This window comes from Mus caroli, chromosome 10 (genome assembly GCF_900094665.2).
Source record: "Mus caroli chromosome 10, CAROLI_EIJ_v1.1, whole genome shotgun sequence".
Lineage (NCBI taxonomy): Eukaryota > Metazoa > Chordata > Mammalia > Rodentia > Muridae > Mus > Mus caroli.
In genome coordinates this window covers 119,443,593-119,462,618 of record NC_034579.1, presented here as the reverse complement: position 1 = coordinate 119,462,618, position 19,026 = coordinate 119,443,593, and the positions used below count along the sequence as shown (strand labels likewise).

Sequence of the window (19,026 nt, the reverse complement as noted above, 5' to 3'; positions counted from 1 at the left end):
TATGACCCAGGCCACCATGACCAGGTGACCCTGCAACAATAAAAGTGAGCAAATACCTGGACCTTGTGGACCTTTGGGCCTGCGAATGGTTGGGAAATCTTTTGCCCCTTCAGTCCCTAGTGTCCCACCTCCATCAGCTCTGTTGCCTAGTGACCAAAGCATCTTCCCCAGGACAGCACTCTTCCCCAGGGTCACTGCACTTACAGGGGTCCCCTCAACACTAAGAGGCCACTGGGTTCACTTGCCCAACAACCCCACTTTCTCAGTCCTCAACTCCCGAGGCCTGTCCTCTTTCTCCAAACACCAGGCTTCAACTCCTTCCCAGGCTCAGCATCAAATGTGCATCTAACATCTGCTCTTGGGTTCCCACTGTTGCTCCTACCTCATAAACCCAGGGTTGTTGTACAAAGCTGGAACTACCTCTGTGCCCATGGGTGCTGTCTTAGCCCCAGCCCAGAAAACAGAACTTCTGCTTAACCCTTTCCCATCCCCAACATGGAGACCACACCCTCACCTACCTGTTGAATAACAGACCAGCATCTCACCCCCTAGACAAAATCACTTGCTCTTTAATTGCTGTTAAGATTCACACCACCTGCTTTGGAGGTGAGGGGAGGTAACCCCTGCCCCCTCTTCACTCCACTCCCCAATTACCTGGTCTTTTGCAAAATATTTTAGCCAGGAAAAAAAGAAAAGAAAAGAAAAGAAAAAAAAAAAGACCGGAAACCACTGACACAGACAGCCCAAAGCCAGGCTGACTAAGGGTGGCAGGGCTAGGCCAGAGAGGTCCACACCACCTCTCCCTTTCTGGGGATGGGGGCCAGGACCTTAAAGTCCTCCCAGCCACTACACACCCTCTCAGCCCTGGCTGGGAGGGAGCAAAGGATAGAAAAAACGGACCTGGAGCTGCTCCAGGGAGAGAGGGGCTGGACAGAAAGGATTATGGGGGAGGGGTCCCGTTGTAGGGGTGCCCCCTACCCCAGATCACCACGGGCGCTGCACAGTCACAGGTACGCAGTCACGGTCACAGACACAACCCGAGAGCACCCCCACCCCACCCCACCCCTGCCCACCCCTGGCTTCCCCTACCCTGAAATGCCCTCCCCTCGCCCCTACCCACCCCATCCCCATGTTGGGGAACAAAGCAATAAATTACAAGGCCCCTCTCTAGTCACCTCCTGTTCCAATCCTTCTCCCTCTACCCCATGATCTTAAGGGGAAGGACCCAGGCTCTCGGCTCCCCCTGGCTCTTTAGCTTCCATTCATAAGATAGGTAGAGGGGGGATATCTGATTTCCACTCCTCATGGTCCCTTTCACGGAAAGGGTTGGGGACCCCTCCACCTCCATGGGCAGCAGGGGTCCTGCCCCTCGCTACCCTCCCCCCTCACTGGGCAGTGAGATTAGCATGGAAGGGGTGGGGTCCCCAAATTGGTCCCAAGTCTCAGGGCTAGTCTTCCATGTACTAACCCCTCCCTCTGGCGTGGAGTTGCCCCAGGAGCCAGCCTGGGATTCGGCTCCCGCCACCCGATTGTAGAACGCAGGCAGGATTGGATCTTTTCCCCGCCCCTAGGGGGGGCACAAGCCAGCAAGTCCAAACACCTTGGAGCCCGGAATAGCTGCAAGGGAGTGCCCACCTACAAACACCCAGCAGGTAGACCCAGGGCAATCCAAGTAAGGAAGCTGTGAAGTAGGGGCGTGATGAGCTAGGGTCTCCATGCCTCACTGGGGAGAGGGAGGTGAGTTTGTGTCTCCTGGGAGGCGTGCGGGGCTGTGCCCTCGTGGGGGTAGAAAGTGCTCCCGTGGGGCGGGGTGCGGACTGGAGAGGTGAGTGGGTGCATCTGTCCAACGGTCCACCCGGTGTAGTCGTGCCCGGCCCGCGCGGGGGTGGGGGGTGTCTCTCCCGCTGCTGGGCAACTATACCAGCGCGATCGTGGTGTCCACGCGGCCCAAGCTGGCAGCGCTGCTCCGACGCCTCGGGCTGGGCGTGGCGGTAATGCTGGGGGTGGTGGCCGCGCTGGGCGTGGTGGCCGTGCTGCCGCCCTCTCCCGGGCAGCCATGCTGGAGAAGGATGTCTGCACACAGCTGGCTGCCAGCTTGGCGGGCGTAGAACAGTGCCGTGCGGCCTTGCGCATCGCGGGCCGCCACGTCTGCGCCATACTGCAGGAGGAAAATGTCGTGTGACCACGCACCATCCAGGGGACCTCCACCCACATGTTGCCCACCCGACGCCTCCAAGCCCACCTTCAGGCTCCCTTTCCCTACCTCTCCGCTCACGTACCCACAACAGCAGCTGTGTAATGACAACGTGGGCGAGCTCGGCTGCCAAGTGCAGCGGCGAGCGAAGCTGCGGGTCCTCCACGCTGGTGTCGAGCGGCCCATGTCGCGCGTGGGCCAGAAGCAGCAGAACGGCGGCCACGTCCTGGGCCTCCACAGCGGCCCACAGTTGGCGGCCCAGCGGCTCCTCCGTGGTGCCCAGAGGCGCCAGGAACAGCAGCTGCTCATACTTGGCGCGAATCCACGACTCACGCTCCTCCCTGCAGCACCAGGGACCAAGGAAAAGAGTTATAAGGGACCTCTTATCCGGACCTCCCAGGAATCGTACACCCTCACGCTGATCCTCCATCCTTACCGCGAAGAGTCCCGTGTAGGCTTGGCACGGCCTCGAGTGTCGCTCTCCCACACGCGGTTGGCTGTGTCGTTGCCAATGGCCGTCAGCACCAGGGTCAGCTCCCGCGGCCAGTCATCCAAATCCAGCGAACGCACTCGGGACAGGTGTGTGCCCAGGTTCCGGTGGATGCCAGAACACTCGATGCAGATGAGTGCGCCCAGATTCAAACTGGCCCACGTGGGGTCTGGGACACGATGCAACAGTAAGACAGACACCCCACCATTCATCGAACTGCAGCTAACTCCTTACTCTGGGACCCCACCCTCCAATTCCCTCAGCGGTGCCCTTGCACTCACTGGGAGCTCCACAGTCCACACAGGTCGAGTTTCCCTTTGCGTTGCGGATCGCCTGGATGGCCACAGCTTCGCTTTGGCTGTCAGTGCGCAGCTGCAGAGGAATTGAAGTTAGCGCTGGCACAGCGTACCTCTGACCCTCCCCCCAGCCTCTCCTGCTAACCTCCATCCATAGCATCAAATCCGTTACCTTGACCTTGCTGCTCTCACAGCACTGCAGACTGGCCAGGATCTGACTCTCAATGGCCTGAACCCAAGCATCCCGCTCCTCGAAGCTGGCTGCCTCAAAGTGCCACGTCTGACCAGTGCTGGACACGATCAGGAACTCAAAGTTTTCCTCTGGGTGGGTGGATGGAGAGGTCATGAGGGGCAGAGTTCAAGCAGGAGGCCTTCCCCCAAACCCTTCCTCCCTGATGTCCTTGTAGCCCTTAGGAGGGGGACAGTAGAAGGAAGGGGGAGCAGAGGGTGGGAAATAGCAGGAAGCCCGAGCACATGCAGGGAGAGGCAGGGCCCCCCCACCCCTCTGCACCCCAGCTGAGCACCCCTCCCGGCTCCCACTTGTTACCTGCTTTATAAATATTTCTTAAACTACCAAAGGATTTTAGTTTCCACATTTTGCGCTTGGCTGGTTTCCCGAAGCGAAGAAGATAGAGACAGAATGAAGAGCAAACAGAAAGAGAGAGAGAGACCAAGAAGAGAAGAAGGCAGATGGAGAGAGAGACAGACAGACAGTGACAGAGAGTGCCAGAGACAAAGCAGGACAGACAGATGGGGAGAGAAAGCAGAACTGAAGTCAGTGGCCCCGGAGCAGAGTGGAGCGGAAGCCAAGAGCCGTGAGAATAGGCAGGTCTGGAACCTGGGTCCAAGCACCCGGAGGAGGACAGGGCAGGGGGGCAGGGACTGTGACCAGAGAGAAACCTGCTCTCAGTGGGGGAAGGGGTGTCAGAATTTGTGTGGACAGTAGGAAAGGGGGCAAGAGGCTGGGATGGGGGCCCTGGGGCTCAGAAGTCAGCAGAACAGGGATAGGGATTGGGGGGGGGGAGCTTAGGGATCAGTGATGAAGGGTTCTTGGAGGAACCTGCCATTCATAGGTGAGAATGAGAGTAGGGGTTGGGGGAGTCAGTAGGGACACTGAGTTCAGGGGCTGCAGAACTAGATGTGAGTGCAGAGGATGGGGTCAGAAGTGTAGACATGGGCAGGGACTAGAGGTCAGGAAAAGAACAGGGCTGGGGACTGGACGGACAAGAACTGGTTGCTGTCCATCCGTCTTCCCACACAGTTATGTGCAGAGGTAATGAGAGTCAAGCACTCAGCTCAGGACTTATCCTGCTCTGCAGGAGCTAGGTCAGGGGTTCGGGTACAGGGGAGGAGGGGTCCAGAGTGGTAGTGGAACTACCCACCACAGCCTCACCTTCAGCTTGCACAGCCGAGCCTTCAGTCTTAGAAGGCGTGGACAGTTTCTTCCTCCTCTGCTTCTTCACCATGGGTGAAGGTGGGGGTTCCCGACTCAGGGGACTCAGATCTCCAGATGGGGTACAGTCTTAGGGAGGGGGACACAGTGCCTCAGTTGCCCTTCCATAGACTCCCCTATAGTTTGTATCCTGCCCTGAACTAACTGGCATTTTAGGGTATCCCTCCCCAGCTGTCCCTATCCAAGAGGCCTCCCTGGATCATTCCCGAAAAGGCGGGCAGGTGACTGAGCACTTCGAAATTAGATCTGTACTCAGTGATCAAGTGTGCCGCTCACTAGCCTCCAACCCTGAGCAAGTTAATCTTCTGAGCCTCGGTTTTTTTCACTCCTAAAATATGGATAATAATCTTGATCAGATACATTGTTGCAAGGAACATTTATCACAATGTTACTTCCTGTTTTTATATATCTATATCTATATATTTCAAACACTGATGGCTGACTATGTGCTGACCAAAGTCCTCCATCTGTAAACTAACACTTCGAGCAGGTTTCTCAGCCTTCCTGATGCTGTAACCGTTTAATACAGTTCCTCATGCTGTGGTGATCCCTCAACCATAAAATTACTTTTGTTGCTACTCCATAACGGTAATTTTGCTAGTGTCATGAATCGTAATGTAAATATCTTTGGAGAGAGAGGTTGTGACCCACAGGTTAAGAACCACTGCCTTGGAAACACTTCCTGTAGGATGGAAGCTGAAGTGGGAACAGGTGGAATACCTTGCCCACATGTCAAGTCAAACCAGCAACCTGAGCTCAGGCAGGCAGACTCACTGCATATGAGCTTGGTGCCACTCACCCGACATTCCTGTGGTCCCTCGCTAAACCTCCATCTTACATCACACACACACACACACACACACACACACACACACACACACACCCCACACACACACATCCCATTTGGATCTGGAAGCCAGCAAATGAAGGGAGATCACACTGACCTGTGCTAAGGGCACGGGCCAAATTCCGGTCTGGCTTCAAGAGGTGCTTGGATGTCTGGTCTGTTGGAAGCTGCAGGGAACTGGGGCTAGGGCTGGGGCTTGGCATGGGAGTAGAAGCTTCTGTGGGAAGGAGATGGAAAGGAGCTGTCAGTGAACCTGTCTCCCTACCCTCTATCAGCCCCCACCCCACACCAGCTCCTCCATCTCCCCACTGCTCTCTTCTGTCCCTGCCTCCTTCCCTGCCCCCTTGTCATGGACCCCACTTACCAGGGCCTTCACCCATCTGGACGGTGCTCATATCCTTGACCAACCCGTTGATGCTGGCTGAGGGGCCGAAAGCAGAGATAGCCCTTGGGGGCCGCTTGCCTGGGACTTTGACCGTTGTTCGTAACAAGTCCATCTCTTTGCCATGTGTACTGTGGATGTAGTCCTGTGGAGGTACAGGGCTGGGGTGTGGGTCTCTGGTCTTTTGGAGTACTGAATGTTAGGTAGTAATATGGGATAGAGAGGAGGTTTGTGAGCTGACTGGGTTGAGAAGAACGTGTAGGGAGTAGTCCTGTCAGACTTGGTCTGGAAACACTCTCTGAATGGCCAGACAGCGACAGGCTCACCCTTAGTACTGTCCCACCAGACTACATTGGGGGCAGTGAATCTGCCTCCCCAGCATAGACAGGTTGTGGGCTCTAAACTTGCTTCATGACCCTAAGAGGCCTGGATTAAAGTCTCCTAGAACTGAGGACTAGTCAGAGACATATAAAAAACGGAGCATACATCAGGGTTTCCCAGTATGACTGTCTCCGCTACTCACATTAATGCTGGGGTGGTAGAGTAGGAAGCCATTGCTGGACAAGGTCACATATTTCTTCTTCCATTCTTTGTTCAAGGAATTGCCACTTCGTTTTAGCAGGAAGCTCTGGAGAACAGGGCAGAAGACGTGTTAGGGAAAAGCCAGTCAAGAACCTTTGACCCTTTCTTCAGCTCCCGAACCTTTTTACCTGTTTGATGGGGATGGCTCGCCCACTCCCTGTGGTCTCTCCCCGGCTGTCTAAGCTCCGCTTCTCAGAATCGCTGCCCCGACGGTTCTGGAATGATAACTGGAATTAGCCAGAGGACGGGGAGGACATAAGATGGCAGGGTAGGGGCTGGTGAGATGGCTCAGTGGGTAAGAGCACCCGACTGCTCTTCCGAAGGTCAGGAGTTCAAATCCCAGCAACCACATGGTGGCTCACAACCATCTGTAACAAGATCTGACTCCCTCTTCTGGAGTGTCTGAAGACAGCTACAGTGTACTTACATATAATAAATAAATAAATAAATCTTTAAAAAAAAAAAAAAAAAAGATGGCAGGGTAGTGAAGAGGAGGAGCCCAACAGAGAGGTCTGGAGGATGACAGGAAGGCAATGGCACAGAAGGAAAGGGGGTTAGCATGGTCAATACCGCAAAGAGGCTGGTCCGTCGCTTGGCTGCTCTGTGTAAGGACCCTGGGGTACTCAACCCAGCCACCGCAGCTGCCTCAGCTCGGAGCTCCCGGTGTCCGACGTTGGGTGAGGATGGGAGGGAAGATGAGTAGTCGCTAGTGTGGCCCCCGTTACTCGCCTGGGGGTACATGGAGGAGTCGGTTAAGCTAACATCGGTGCCCACCAACCTAAGGTGACGTCATTGATTACCATGACCATTACATCATTGCTCATCCCTGCTGACATCATTCCCTACCATGACCATTCCATCACTACTCATTCCTGCTGACATCATTCCCTACCATCACCATTACATCACTACTCATTCCTGCTGACATCATTCCCTACCATGACCATTACATCATTACTCATTCCTGCTGACATCATTCCCTACCATGACCATTCCATCACTACTCATTACTGCTAACATCATTCCCTACCATCACCATTACATCATTACTCATTGTGTGACATCAGCAACACAAATTTCCCCCAGCACTGCCACACTGCTTTAAGTTTTGTGAAGTTTGACCTCCTGAGTATCACGCCATGGGACAGTGTGGAAAGCCTGAGGAAGCCTGAGGAGGGAAGCTGACTTGCTTAGAGACTTTGTAATTGGCACCTCAAGCCTGGCTGATTTTTCAGTTCGATGCTACTTTCTTTCTTGGCTTTGGTTTTTCAAGACAGTGTTTCTCTATGTAGCCCTGGCTGTCCTGGAGTTCACTCTGTTGGCCTTGAACTCACAGACCTGCCTGCCTCTGCCTCCTAAGTGCTGGAATTAAAGGCGTGTGCCACCTCTGCCAGACCTCAATGTTACTTTCTTTTTTTTTCTTCCTTTTTTCTTTTGTAAAGATTATTTCTTTTATGTATGAGAGTACACTGTATTTGTACAGATAGTTGTGGCCTTCGTGTGGTTGTTGGGAACTGAATTTTAGGACCTCTGCTCTCTCTGGTCAGCCTCACTCGCTCTGTTCAACTCCACTCACTCAGTCCCTGCCCAAAGATTTATTTACTATTAACTACACTGCTGCTGTCTTCAGACGCACCAGAAGAGGAAGTCAGATCTCATTACGGGTGGTTGGGAGCCACCATGTAGTTGCTGGGATTTGAACTCAGGACCTTCGGAAGAGCAGTCAGTGTGCTCTTACCCGCTGAGCCATCTCGACAGACCTCAACATTACTTTCTAATCCCACCCACTTCTTCACTTCTGAATTTGGTACCAGTCCCAGACACCCCAGCTCACCTGCCCAGCTACAGGAGTAGACGCAGCTGAATGGCTTGGCGAGCTAGGCAGGGATTTGCAAGCAGCCAGGAGTTGTTGTTGTTTGCGCAAGGTCACCACCTTCTGGGCCACTGAAGGGACAGGGAATTGGAGGAATCACTGGACAGGTCCCCACGGCCACCTCTGAGAAGTACCCAGGCCATAAAATAGCCCCGACTTCCTTGTCACCAGAGCCTATCTATGCCTAAACAGATTCTCCAGCCCAGAACGCATCTGTAAATTAATACAACTCTCTATAGGTTCCCAGACCCCTCCTCTCTCCCAGAGGCCAATTTCCTGTCACTGGGAAACACAGAACTGGATACTGGGTCTCCAGGATATCACAGGCTCTCTCGATTTCCCCATCACACGCTGAGACTCCCACGCTTGCTCACCCTCCTGGAAGACCCGGTCCACATTGAGCCCATAGGTTGCGCAGGTCTCGTAGTAGCTGCAGCGCTTCATGTCTGTGCACAGAGCCCTGGCTCGAGCATCACCCACCACTCGAGGAGACGACGCACTGATCCTGTCTAGGAGGACAGGAAAGGGGCAGGGCTGGCAAGGTACTCTTCCTTCTCTGTTCATGATTCCCTCTGCCACCTGTGTGGAGCCCAGGCTAGACCTCCCAAAGCTAGAGTGTGGGAGACCATCTGTCCTCAAGTGGTCTGTTAGTGTCCACACCCCTTTGTGAGTTCTGGGCCAAGCCCAAGTTAGGTTGATTTCTGTCTCTGTGTGTATGCCTGTCTGTCTGCTTGTGGGTCTGTCTGTCTGTTTCTCTCTGTGTATGTGTGTGTGTGTTTCTGTTTGTATATATGTGTATATGGCTGCCTGCCCCCCACATGTGTGGTGTGGTGTGTCTTTCTGTTCGTGTGGGTGTGTGTGTGTCTTTCTGTTTGTGTGTATGTGTATGTCTGTATGTCTGTCTTCCACCCCCATGTGTGTGATGTGTATGTGCACGTGTCTTTCTGTTTGTGTGTATGTGTCTGTCTATCTGTCTGTCTGTCTCCCCCCATGTGTGTGGTATGTGTGTGCATGTGTCTTTCTATTTGTGTGTGTGTGTCTATCTGTCTGTCTATCTCCCCCCATGTGTGTGGTATGTGTGCATGTGTCTTTCTGTTTGTGTGTATATGTAAGTATGACCGTCCCCCCATGTGAGTGTGTCTTTCTGTCCTTTGTGTGTGTGTGTATGTGTATGTCTGTCTGTCTCCACCTATGTGTGAGGTATGTGTGTGTGTTTCTGTTTGTGTGTATGTGTATGTGTGTCTGCCCCCCCATGTGTGTGGTATGTGTGTGTGTGTGTGTTTGTCTCTGTGTGTATGTGTGTGTTTCCAGGCAAAACTCCAGAGGTTGAGTTGAAGTTTCCTGATGATAGCTGAGACTCACAGGTGATAAACATCCATCCTGAACCAGAGGGAGAACAAGGAGAGGTGAACGCCTATAGGTAACAGGTGGGCTGTTCCTTCTCCAGTCAGAAACCAGGAGGCAAGAGACAGGTGGAGGCCTGTGCCTGCAGTGGCATGTGCGGCCACACGGAGCATCCTGCCAGCCGGGCAGAGCTGGCTAGTGACACCCTAAGTGCTTCTGAGCTCCTGCTAGGAGAACTTAGTGTTCTGTTTACCTGCTTTCCTCCGTAGTCCCTTGTTTGCAGAGAAATTTCTTTTAAACAGTGTCAGCCTGACCCAGCTGAAGGGAAGGGCTTTCTATCCACACCAGGACTTGACATTTTCTGTGTGTTCCACGGTAATGGTGTCAGAAATGGCAATGTGAACACGGGGGTAGGTAACATTTCCAGAGGGGGACAGAGATGGCCATTACAGCTGTCCTGCCCTCTCAGGCTGTCCTCCCTTCTCTGCTCAGACCTTGGGGAGTTTGTTTGTTCATTACTTCCTTATTTGGGCATCAGGCTCCCTCTAGAGGGATGCTGGAATCTAAATAGGCAGCCAGACACCTTCCAAATTATCAATCATGGTGGGCAGTACTTATCTACCCTTCACCCTCCTCTACAAGCAGGGCTTCCACGTCCTCTCCTTACCTTGGGTTCCAACCAGAGCCAGGGCCAGACCTCCTCGCCCCTCTCCCCGGAGGGAGCTCAGCTGCCCATGGAGACGGCTCACAGCCTGGAAGCTGCTCTCATCCTCCAGGCTGAAGACGAAGATCACAGCATCTGCCCAGCCTGAGAACTTGCAGGGGACGAGAAAGCAAACAGGGGTCACACAGGCCCACTCCCTCTGGGTACCATTCAGGATCTCCTAGCAAGCCAGGGAATGAGTGCTTCTGAATACTGACCCTAGCCAGCCTGCTGTCGCCACTGCCTCACCTTGGCATCGGGTGCCCCTGCTTCCTCTCGGATCAGCACCAGGTGGGTCTGCCCATCCACTAGCATCTCCTTTTTGTACTGCTCACCTGCCCAGAAGAAGTTTAATGGGTCAGAGGGCTGCTCACCAGACCTCCTCACAGTCCCTGGGCCTTGAGTGCCATCATGGTACCTGCCCAGGCACTAGCTCCCAGCCTTAGCTGACTGTAGCTCCTGAGGACTTACTCTCAGTCTTCTCCAGCACCTGGTATGAACCCGTGAGGAATCTATGGATGAGGGACGACTTCCCACTCCTGACATCACCCAGCACACCCTAGAGGAGAGACGTGGCACAGAGACAGTAGGAGTTACCAAAGGGTAAGATGTTGGGTCTGTTCATGACCAGGACTGGGCAGTGTCAAGCCATCAAAGGACCTTCAGAGCTTCCAGTCAACTGAGAAGAGTGGGGAATGCCACGGTAAGAAATGGTTCCACAGCTGAAGCAGACCCACAAACTGAGCAATGCCTAGTTTGCTGTGTGTGTTGCTTAATCACACATTAAACACGTTTGTGTAGCAAGGCTTAGGTCTAGGCGTTAACTGCATTTGCCCAGTTCTAGGCAACAGAACACCAAGAGGTTTTGTTTGTTTGTTTGTTTGTTTGTTTTAAGCTAGAAATGAGAAGCCTGGGACAAACTGAAAGTGACTAGAGAAGCGTGAATATGTATGGAGCAGATCCCTCAATACTACACTGATGCTAAACTCAAAGAGTTCTTGGTTTCATGGAGAGGAACAAGGCGAAGTGAAACAAGAGAATTAAGAGTTCCTGGGAGATGTAAACCTTCCCTGCAAGCCAAAAGACTGGGCTACCTACCAGGCGCAGTTCGGGAATTGATCGGCTCAAAGTCCATTCCTGGCTATTGACCACAGCCTCTGGAAAGGGAAAGCTACAGTAAGAAGGGAGAGTCTGGGCTAGGAGGACTCCTGTCCACCCCCACCCCCCGCCGCCACTCTCTTTCCTGAGGGGCTCACCTAACTCTGAGTGAGGACCCTGCCTGCAGCGGCTCAGGTCTGAGTGGTCCCCAGTCCTCCCATCCCAGCCGCTCTCCCCACAGCTGTTGCCACCACTCAGTGGTTGCTTAGCAACAGAGCTAGCAAGACAAAAATACTTCAGTTGGCATCTCCCTTAAACACATCCCCAAACGTGGGTCCTTGCCCCAGACCCGACTAAGTCTTTACTAGCAATAGTTTCTCTACACTACAGAGAATAGAGTCCCCCCTCACTCCCCCGCAACATTCTTGGAGCAGATCCAAGAGGAAAGGCCTGGGTCCTAGAATGGAATGGGTCTTCTTACACCTCCGTTTCACACAAGATAGGTGAGTGCTTTCCTGCCCTTTTTCAAGGTCAGTGGTACAAGTAGTTCTAACCCCTGTTCATTGCCCAAGGGGGACAAAACTTAGGTTTTCCTCTGCCTAGACCTCCATGGCCTCCGAAAGAACGATGGGGTAACGCTCCATTCCCAAGCAGAGAGAGAAACCACAGGCCTGGGGAGAAAAGATTCTCCTTGCACCCGCCGGGTCCAGCCCCCGCGCCTGACACTGGCCGGACGTTCCCGGGGCGCCGCAGCTGCGGCGGGAACTCGGGGATCCGGAGCCATCTGCTCCCACCCGCTCAGAAGCCAAACCCCCCGGGGCCGCCCCCGCTTCCAGACCCGCCTCCCCTCCGGGGAATGTGAGCAGAACCGAGTCGTCGGTCGCACCCCCCTCTCCCAACGCGCCTGTCTCTACCAGTTAGAAAATAATAATAAAGGCACCCCTCGGGAGGAAAATTAAATAAATAAGGCGACCTCCTTGTATGGCCTCCCAAGTCTCCCAGGATAAGAATTGTCTTAGCAGCAGTTCCGCCCCCTGCCTCACTCCGGGGTCAGCCCCGGGCGGGTTTCGGCGCCGCTGTGGGGCGGGGGTGGGTAGTGCGGGAAGCCGGGCTTCCTATCTGCCCCCTCTCAGTTCACATTTAAATCTGCACGTTCCAGCCCCCGCTCGTTCAAGAACCGCCCAATCCACCTTCAGTGCGTGGAAAAGCAACCAGCCCGCTGTCAACCCAGGAGACCTGTCTCTGGCGAGGAGCTGCCAGCAAGGTCACTGCCACACCACCTGTGCCAGTTACTCAGGGGAAACTGAGGCTTCCACAATCCCTGCACCTCCATCGTCCCTCCAACACAAGCAAAGCCCCTATCGCCTTGTTTGCAGAATCCAACCAGGGCTGGGATTGGGGCCTGAGGCTTCTGTAGGAGGATTTCCTACAGTTGGCATCAACAAGGCCATCATCTCCAGGAAAGCACAGACTCGCTCGGAAAACACCCATCTCAGTCTCCTGGCTTCAGGACCTCTTCCTATCCTTGGCCCCATCCTTTGATAGAGGAGCCTGCTTCCTCCATCCACCCAAGAGAAAAGCCCCCCCCCCCATTCTTGCACAGCGTCCCCTCATCCCAAGTAAGCAATCAGGTGTCTCAGGCCCTGACCCTCCCTACTCACTAGGGGAGGCGCGTAGTTCTGGGCCCAGCAGCTCCCTGGACCCGCTGCTGGAAGACAAGCCTTGGGGTCCGGGAAGGGGCCCTGGACCGGGAGGCCCTCCTGTGCTCTTGGTGAAGATACCGCTGATAAACTTGAGCATCTTGCGGTCACGAGTGGACGCTCGGCCGCCCTCCCGGCCCCTTTTCAGCCCTGGAGCTGGTGGCTCCAGAGTGATAGGGGGTGCAGGCCCGAGGGGCTGCGTGGAGGTGGCAGTGACAGAAGTGGCTGGAACTGGGATTGCTGGCACGGTGAGCGGAGGAGAGCCGGCACTGGGTCCTGGGTGTAAGTCACTATTGTCCAAGGTCTTACTCTTGCCTTTCCGAGGGGACAACTTCCCTCTGGCTCCAGCCCCAGTCCCGACCCCACCAGAGGTCGTGACTGCAGCGCTCCCTCCCCCGCCGGCCGCAGCGGCAGAAACTCCAGTCCCGGCGGTGCTCTTTGACCCCTTGACCCTGGGTTTGCCCTCGCTTTCGGGCCATGACAGGCGGCTGCCTGCGCCCTTGCCCCCGCCGGCTTTGGCTCCACTAGTGGTCACGGTCTTGAAAGGCTTGGGAGCAGGTGGAGGAGGCGCCACCTTGAGCCTTCGGCTACCAGTGCCAGGATGCGGGGAGGACGAGCCCGGGACTCCGCCACCCGTCCGGCCTTCAGGTTCCGGACCCCCCCAGCTCGGGCTGCTGAGTAGAGGGCGCCGGGAGGAAGAGGGGGCGCCTCCCGGCTTGGAGTCCGGACTCAGCCCCCCGGAGAGCGGGGGTCCCGGAGGGGCGGCCCATAGGGACAGTCGGCGGCCCGGAGCCGGGGAGACCGGGCGAGCCGGACTGGCCGGAGCCGGGGACAGCGCGGGGGGCTCCGCGCCCCCGGTGCCCGCGCTGCTGGTACTGATCCACAGCGCATCCTGCCGGTGGAAGAGACGCTCGTGCCGCTTCTTGCCGGGTTCCTCCGAGCCTCGGGGGCTGCCAGGATCTCGGGGCTCGGAGCCTCTGGCCCCGGGGGCGCCGGCTGCGGCTGCAGATGGAGAAGGCGGCGGCGGAGGTACCGACTCGAGCTTGACCAGGGTCAGCGAGATGAGGTAGGTCGTTGTCCGGCGCTGAAGCGCGCCCGCGCCCCGGCTCATGGGGCCCGGAGACCCCCGAGCTGGGGAGGGGAGGGGACTCCCCGGGTCTGCCTCAGGGGGGCCCGGCCATGGGGCCGCCCTGCTCGCTGCCCCCAGCCCCCGGACCCCTCTGAGCCCCCGGCCCGGCTCCGCTGTCGCCGCCGCCTCCGCCGCCTCCTCTTGCGCCCCCCTCCCATCACATGGGGCGCCCCCTCCCCATGCTCCCCGCCCTGCGCCCCCACCCCCTTGGAGCCCCGGGACCTTGGTGCTGCTCCAGGGAGGCGCGCCGGATCGTGCACCCCGGTCTGGGTGGGGGCGTTGAGATGGGCGGAGGAGGGTGGAGAGGACAGTAGTGGGGGCAAATGGGAATGAAGGGAAAGAGGGTAGAAAGGGGGACAGGGGGCTGGGGGAGAAGCTTGGGTGAGGGGAAGGCAGGGGCGGGAATGCGGACTCAATGGGCAGAGGCCGCAGATGCAGTGGGAAAGGGGGGTCTTGAGGGTAGAGACTAGTGGGGCTGTCTGTGCGGGGGATTCGCAGGAGCACGGGGAGGATGCTAGGGATGGAGCTATTGGAGGCGGTGAAGGAGGAAAGAGGAACGGGAGGAGATAGGAACCCACGGGTCTGGGGTCTGGGAGGGGAGGGGCGTGGATCCTGGAGAAGAGTAGCTGGGGGGGGGGGTTCGCCCGGGATCGGCTCGGTCCGGATGCGCGTTGTGTCCGGGCGCTCCCCTCACATTGAGGAGGAGGCGGCCCGCGGGCCCCCCCACCCCATCTCTTCCCCCCCCCCCACCGCTGTCTGCTAGGGCGGTACAAAATCCAGGACTGGATTTCCCTCCCAAAACCTGGACTGGATTTCCTGGTACTTGGAGTCACCTCCACCAACTACCTAGCCCCCTCATTTCTCACACCATGGTTAGGGGACACGAATTTGGACTGTGACATTTAGGGACAAAGGTAAAAAACTGAACTATTGGCTGGACAGGTACAAGAACAGAGAGAACTCTTTTTGTCCCCGTCAATTCTGGGGAAGCTGAAATGGGCTATCCCTTCCCAGGGCCTTTCCCCTTCCCCTCGCAGGGTACCTGGGTGAGTTTCCCTTCTCATCACGCAGCTCCCTCTCCCACCCCGCTCCCACCCTATACTGAGTACTTGCACTGCGCCTTGAACTCATTGTCCCAAAGTGAACTTGGAAAGTGTCCCCAGGGATGGGGACAAACAAGGAACTTAGAAGGGTAGGAAGGGGGAGGGGAGGTTGCCTCTGGAAGGGAGAAGCTTGAGGGCTTCTGAGCCCAATCAGCAGCATGAGTCAAAGGCCCAGCTCAAGGTGGAAGAAATACATCTACCGACTGACACCCCCCCTATTCCAAAATGCATCTAGTCTCCATAGCAACCGTAGCTCCAAGAGTGCCTTCGAAGCAGCAGCAGGGATAAGCGGAGAGGAGGGATCAGTGTGTAGGATGGGTGGGAGACCAATCAGGGGACGCTGGTTAGTGAAGGCCTTACTCTCACACCTGGATACCCACCTGCGGGGGGGGGGGGCGGGCGGATTTTGCTCCCTGGACACAAGGAACCCCCTCAGCTGAGCCAGCGGGAGCCAGCCTTTTAGGTGTTTCCATTCAGTGTCCTGAGGTCTATGTAGCCCGGTTCTTACAGCAGGTGTGTGTGTGTGTGTGGTAGTGGTGGTGGGGAGGCAGAGAGAATGGACACCATTTGTGCTGTGTCCCCACCCCTTTGGGGGCTTTAGAGTTCAAGGCTTTGTCCTCCAGAGGGGCAGAGAAATATGAGCAGTTAAGCCCTTGCAGAAGAGAGACTGAGACCCCATGGAGGGAGGAGGGATGCTGTAAGGAAGGATCTCCCTGAAGCCTTGGAGACCCCTGCCCAGGATCTGGAGAGTCTCCGCGGTACTTTGATTTGGCGTCCCACCCTCTTGACGCAGCCCAGACTATAATAAGTGCTGCCGTGGGCGGCTCTTGGAGGCAGGAGCCAGCACCGTGTTCTTCGGCCTGGTAGGGGGTAAGGGTTGGGGGCTGAACCGGGATGTGGGGAGTCCTTTTGTTCTACAGAGACCCATTCCCACTCTCTCCCAGATCCCATCTTTGAGGTCAATGGTGTTTTTTTAGGGATTGCCCATCAAACATCCTCAGGGCAGGAGACCCACCCTAATTTTTCCATGAAGGAGACAATTTCATAAACGGGAATTGTTAGCTTTTTAGTATTTGGGGGTGGAGTGGTCTCAGCTCGCCTTCATATTTAATGTGAACAGAATTCTTTCTCAGAAGAGAACAAATTACTTAGGAAGAGCACAGCTTTGCCAGGTGAGGTGGTGCTCTCTTTTGAGGAAGCTGAGGCAGGAGGATGGCTCAAAGTTTGAGGACAGCCTGAGCTACACAGAGAGTCCAAGGGGAGCCTGAGATAGAGAGCAGGACCCAAATTCAGACTCAAAACAACAACAACAACCCCCCCAAAAAACCCCATAGCGTCGGACTGGTAGAGTACTCGCCTAGTGTGATAGGAGGCCTGGGGGCCCTAGGTTTTATCCCCAGCAACACACACCACACACAAAGATACAGAGAACTGTCTATTAGCCTCCACTCTCTCCTTACCCTTCTTTCTTTCTTCCTTCCTTTCTTTCTCTCTTTTTGGATAGCTGAGTCTACGACTTGCTCTGTAATCGAGGCTGCTCTAGAACCCTGGTCCTGCTCTGTTCTCATAAATTGTGAGATTATGGTGCTAGGGACACTGGGGTGCCCTATTACACTAGCTCTTCCCCCCCCCTCTTCTAGGACTAAGAGAATTCCTTTGCCTGGTCCCAACCCCACGCTGTTCCAGACAAAGGTGAAATCTAGAGTTTCCCCCCTAGGCAGTCCTGTGGACCAGCCTCCCTAGAACTTCCTTTCTCATCACTGTGGCTATCAGGGAAGATGCAAGTGTATTTCCTGTCAGAGGCTTGTGTTCTGGAGCTGAAAGAGACGCTAGCTTCAGATGGGTAATGAGAAGACAGAGGCGTGGAAGCTATCCCACTAAAACCCTAAATCAACCAAGCCTGCCTCCAAATTGTGCCCTAGTGTCAGAAGGTGTTTGTTTGTTTGTTTTGACACTCCCTCCCCAAAGAAGTAGGTGGGAGCAGAGAGGTCTGATAACTGGAATGATCAGGGTCTGATGGAGGATGGGCTTCTTTCTCCCTGACACAATTCACAAGCAAGAAAGCCAGCTTCTTGGGAATCCAGAAATGGATGGAGTGTAACAGCCCCCCAGTTCCTCAGTGCTGGGCCTCGTGGATGGAGAACAGACTTGCCAGGGCCCCCAGCACAGGATCCAAGGCTACAGTGGGCAGGAGGATATGGCGGATGCTGTTGCCATGACAGCACTTCCTCCCAGTGTTGTCATCAGTTACTCTAATGGCACTAAGGAGGTAGAACGGAAGGAACCCAAGGGGAAGACAAGAAGGGGAGACAGAAGGAGAGGGGACTGAGGCAAGTCCTGGGGTCCTTGCTGCACTGCGGCTGTATAAAGTGTGGAGTCTTAAGGGTTAGTGTGTCTGGGAACCTGACATCCTTTGTGGTGTATCACCCCCCTCACCCCACCCCCACCCCCGTGTGTGTGCTTCTCTACAGCTGGAGAACAAGAGGTCACTGATCTTTAGTGAGTCCTGGGAATGAACACATTACCGAGTCCCAGAACCTTCTGCCCCGACAGCTTCCTGTTCTAGACTCCTCAGACAGGGACTCCATCTATCGGGTCTGTCTCCCCAGTGTGTGTCCACGCTCTGCTGCCAAGAAGGTCAGTTCCACAGTGACCCGTACTCTGTTCAGAGTTGGGCTTTGGGAAAAGGAATAATAATACCCCCCCCCATGTCTTTTTCCATCTCCCCTAATGTCTTCTTTCCAATTCCTAGCTCCATCTCAAGAACTAGGAAGTCAATGCCTGAACAGCCAGAAACTCTGTTAAGACACGACTAAGCATTTCCATGTCCTGTACTGGTCCCCAAAGCAGCCAAGTTAGGGACTGATGCATCTCTTACCTCGTATGCTGTCCAGTGAGGCCTGGATGCCAGCTTGGAGTTCAGGGTCACTCACTCTCTCTGCCAGCTTCCTGAGTCGGCTCAGAGCTTGCTTGGCCACCTCATGTCGCCTGACTTCTGCTCTTACTGTGGCTATAGCCAACTGCCTCTGGGCATGCATGTTGCGCAGACTTGCCTTGCCAGACTACCAACCACCTCTGGTTCCGAAGCCCATGACCCCACAACCCCCAAACTTCAGAAGGCCCCTTCTGCTGTGCCCCAGAACACACCTCGACCCTGCCCGCCCTTCCGTCTGTCGGCCTCACTTCCTGACTGGTGAGCTTCAAACCCACAACCCACACTGCACTACCTCTTACACCTCCTGCCCCCTCTAGCGTTGGCCCTTCAGCTCTGACAGCCAGCCCTAGTTATGATTGCTCTGTCAGGTGAATGGAGCAACTTTAATAAGGGTTCCCACGGCCTCAGTGGGAGGTAGCAAATTAAGATGGGCGTGGATTCTGGGAGAATGTGGCCCAGTAGAATTTCAGGTAGGATCCATACTCTTGGTGATTTGCAAATTTATCTTAGAGAAACACAGAAATCAAGGCTGGAGAGATGGCTCGGCAGTTAAGAGCACTGTCTGCTCTTCTAAAGGTCCTGAGTTCAAATCGCAGCAACCACATGGTGGCTCACAACTATCTGTAATGAGATCTGATGCCCTCTTCTGGGGTGTCTGAAGACGGCAACAGTGTAAGTAAATCTTTGGGCCAGAGTGAGTGGGGCCAGAGAAAGAAGAAAAAGTGTCTGAAGACAGCTACAGTATACTTACGTATAATAAATAAATAAATAAATAAATAAATCTTTTTAAAAAGAAAAACACGGGGCTGGTGAGATGGCTCAGTGGGTAAGAGCACCCGACTGCTCTTCCGAAGGTCAGGAGTTCAAATCCCAGCAACCACATGGTGGCTCACAACC

At 55.2% G+C, this 19,026-nt stretch overlaps 1 protein-coding gene and 1 long non-coding RNA gene across 4 annotated transcripts; one reads left to right on the top strand and one right to left on the bottom strand.

Moving 5' to 3' along the window:
• Positions 1–549: 549 nt before the first annotated feature.
• Positions 550–18,247, bottom strand: Agap2 (ArfGAP with GTPase domain, ankyrin repeat and PH domain 2). Of its 3 annotated transcripts, XM_029482280.1 has the most exons (19): positions 12,924–14,792; positions 11,263–11,321; positions 10,636–10,723; positions 10,414–10,499; positions 10,129–10,276; positions 8,492–8,626; positions 8,079–8,188; positions 6,815–6,973; positions 6,373–6,459; positions 6,186–6,290; positions 5,645–5,807; positions 5,378–5,497; positions 4,374–4,502; positions 3,528–3,587; positions 3,153–3,301; positions 2,966–3,056; positions 2,631–2,853; positions 2,280–2,535; positions 550–2,158 (listed from the first exon to the last, which is right to left on the bottom strand). In XM_029482280.1, exons 1-19 carry the CDS (start codon positions 14,071–14,073, stop codon positions 1,916–1,918), a joined length of 3,561 nt encoding a protein of 1,186 aa, XP_029338140.1. In that variant the 5' UTR covers positions 14,074–14,792; the 3' UTR covers positions 550–1,915. The 3 variants fall into 3 exon arrangements, with proteins under 3 accessions (XP_029338140.1, XP_021029741.1, XP_021029740.1); XM_021174082.2 differs by lacking the exons at positions 3,528–3,587; positions 12,924–14,792 and adding an exon at positions 18,073–18,247; XM_021174081.2 differs by lacking the exon at positions 3,528–3,587.
• On the top strand, positions 13,948–18,237 carry LOC115032120. Its single transcript, XR_003837753.1, has 3 exons — positions 13,948–14,028; positions 17,666–17,831; positions 17,947–18,237. It is a non-coding gene; the product is annotated as an uncharacterized LOC115032120 (long non-coding RNA).
• Positions 18,248–19,026: the final 779 nt, after the last annotated feature.

Coding starts and splice junctions, on each gene's coding strand:
- Agap2 (XM_029482280.1), bottom strand. CDS start 14,073: ATGAGCCGGGGCGCGGGCGCGCTTCAGCGCCGGACAACGACCTACCTC. Junction 2,854..2,965: donor TGTGGACTGTGGAGCTCCCA/GTGAGTGCAAGG, acceptor ATCGTGTCCCAG/ACCCCACGTGGGCCAGTTTG. Junction 2,536..2,630: donor CCTACACGGGACTCTTCGCG/GTAAGGATGGAG, acceptor CTGGTGCTGCAG/GGAGGAGCGTGAGTCGTGGA.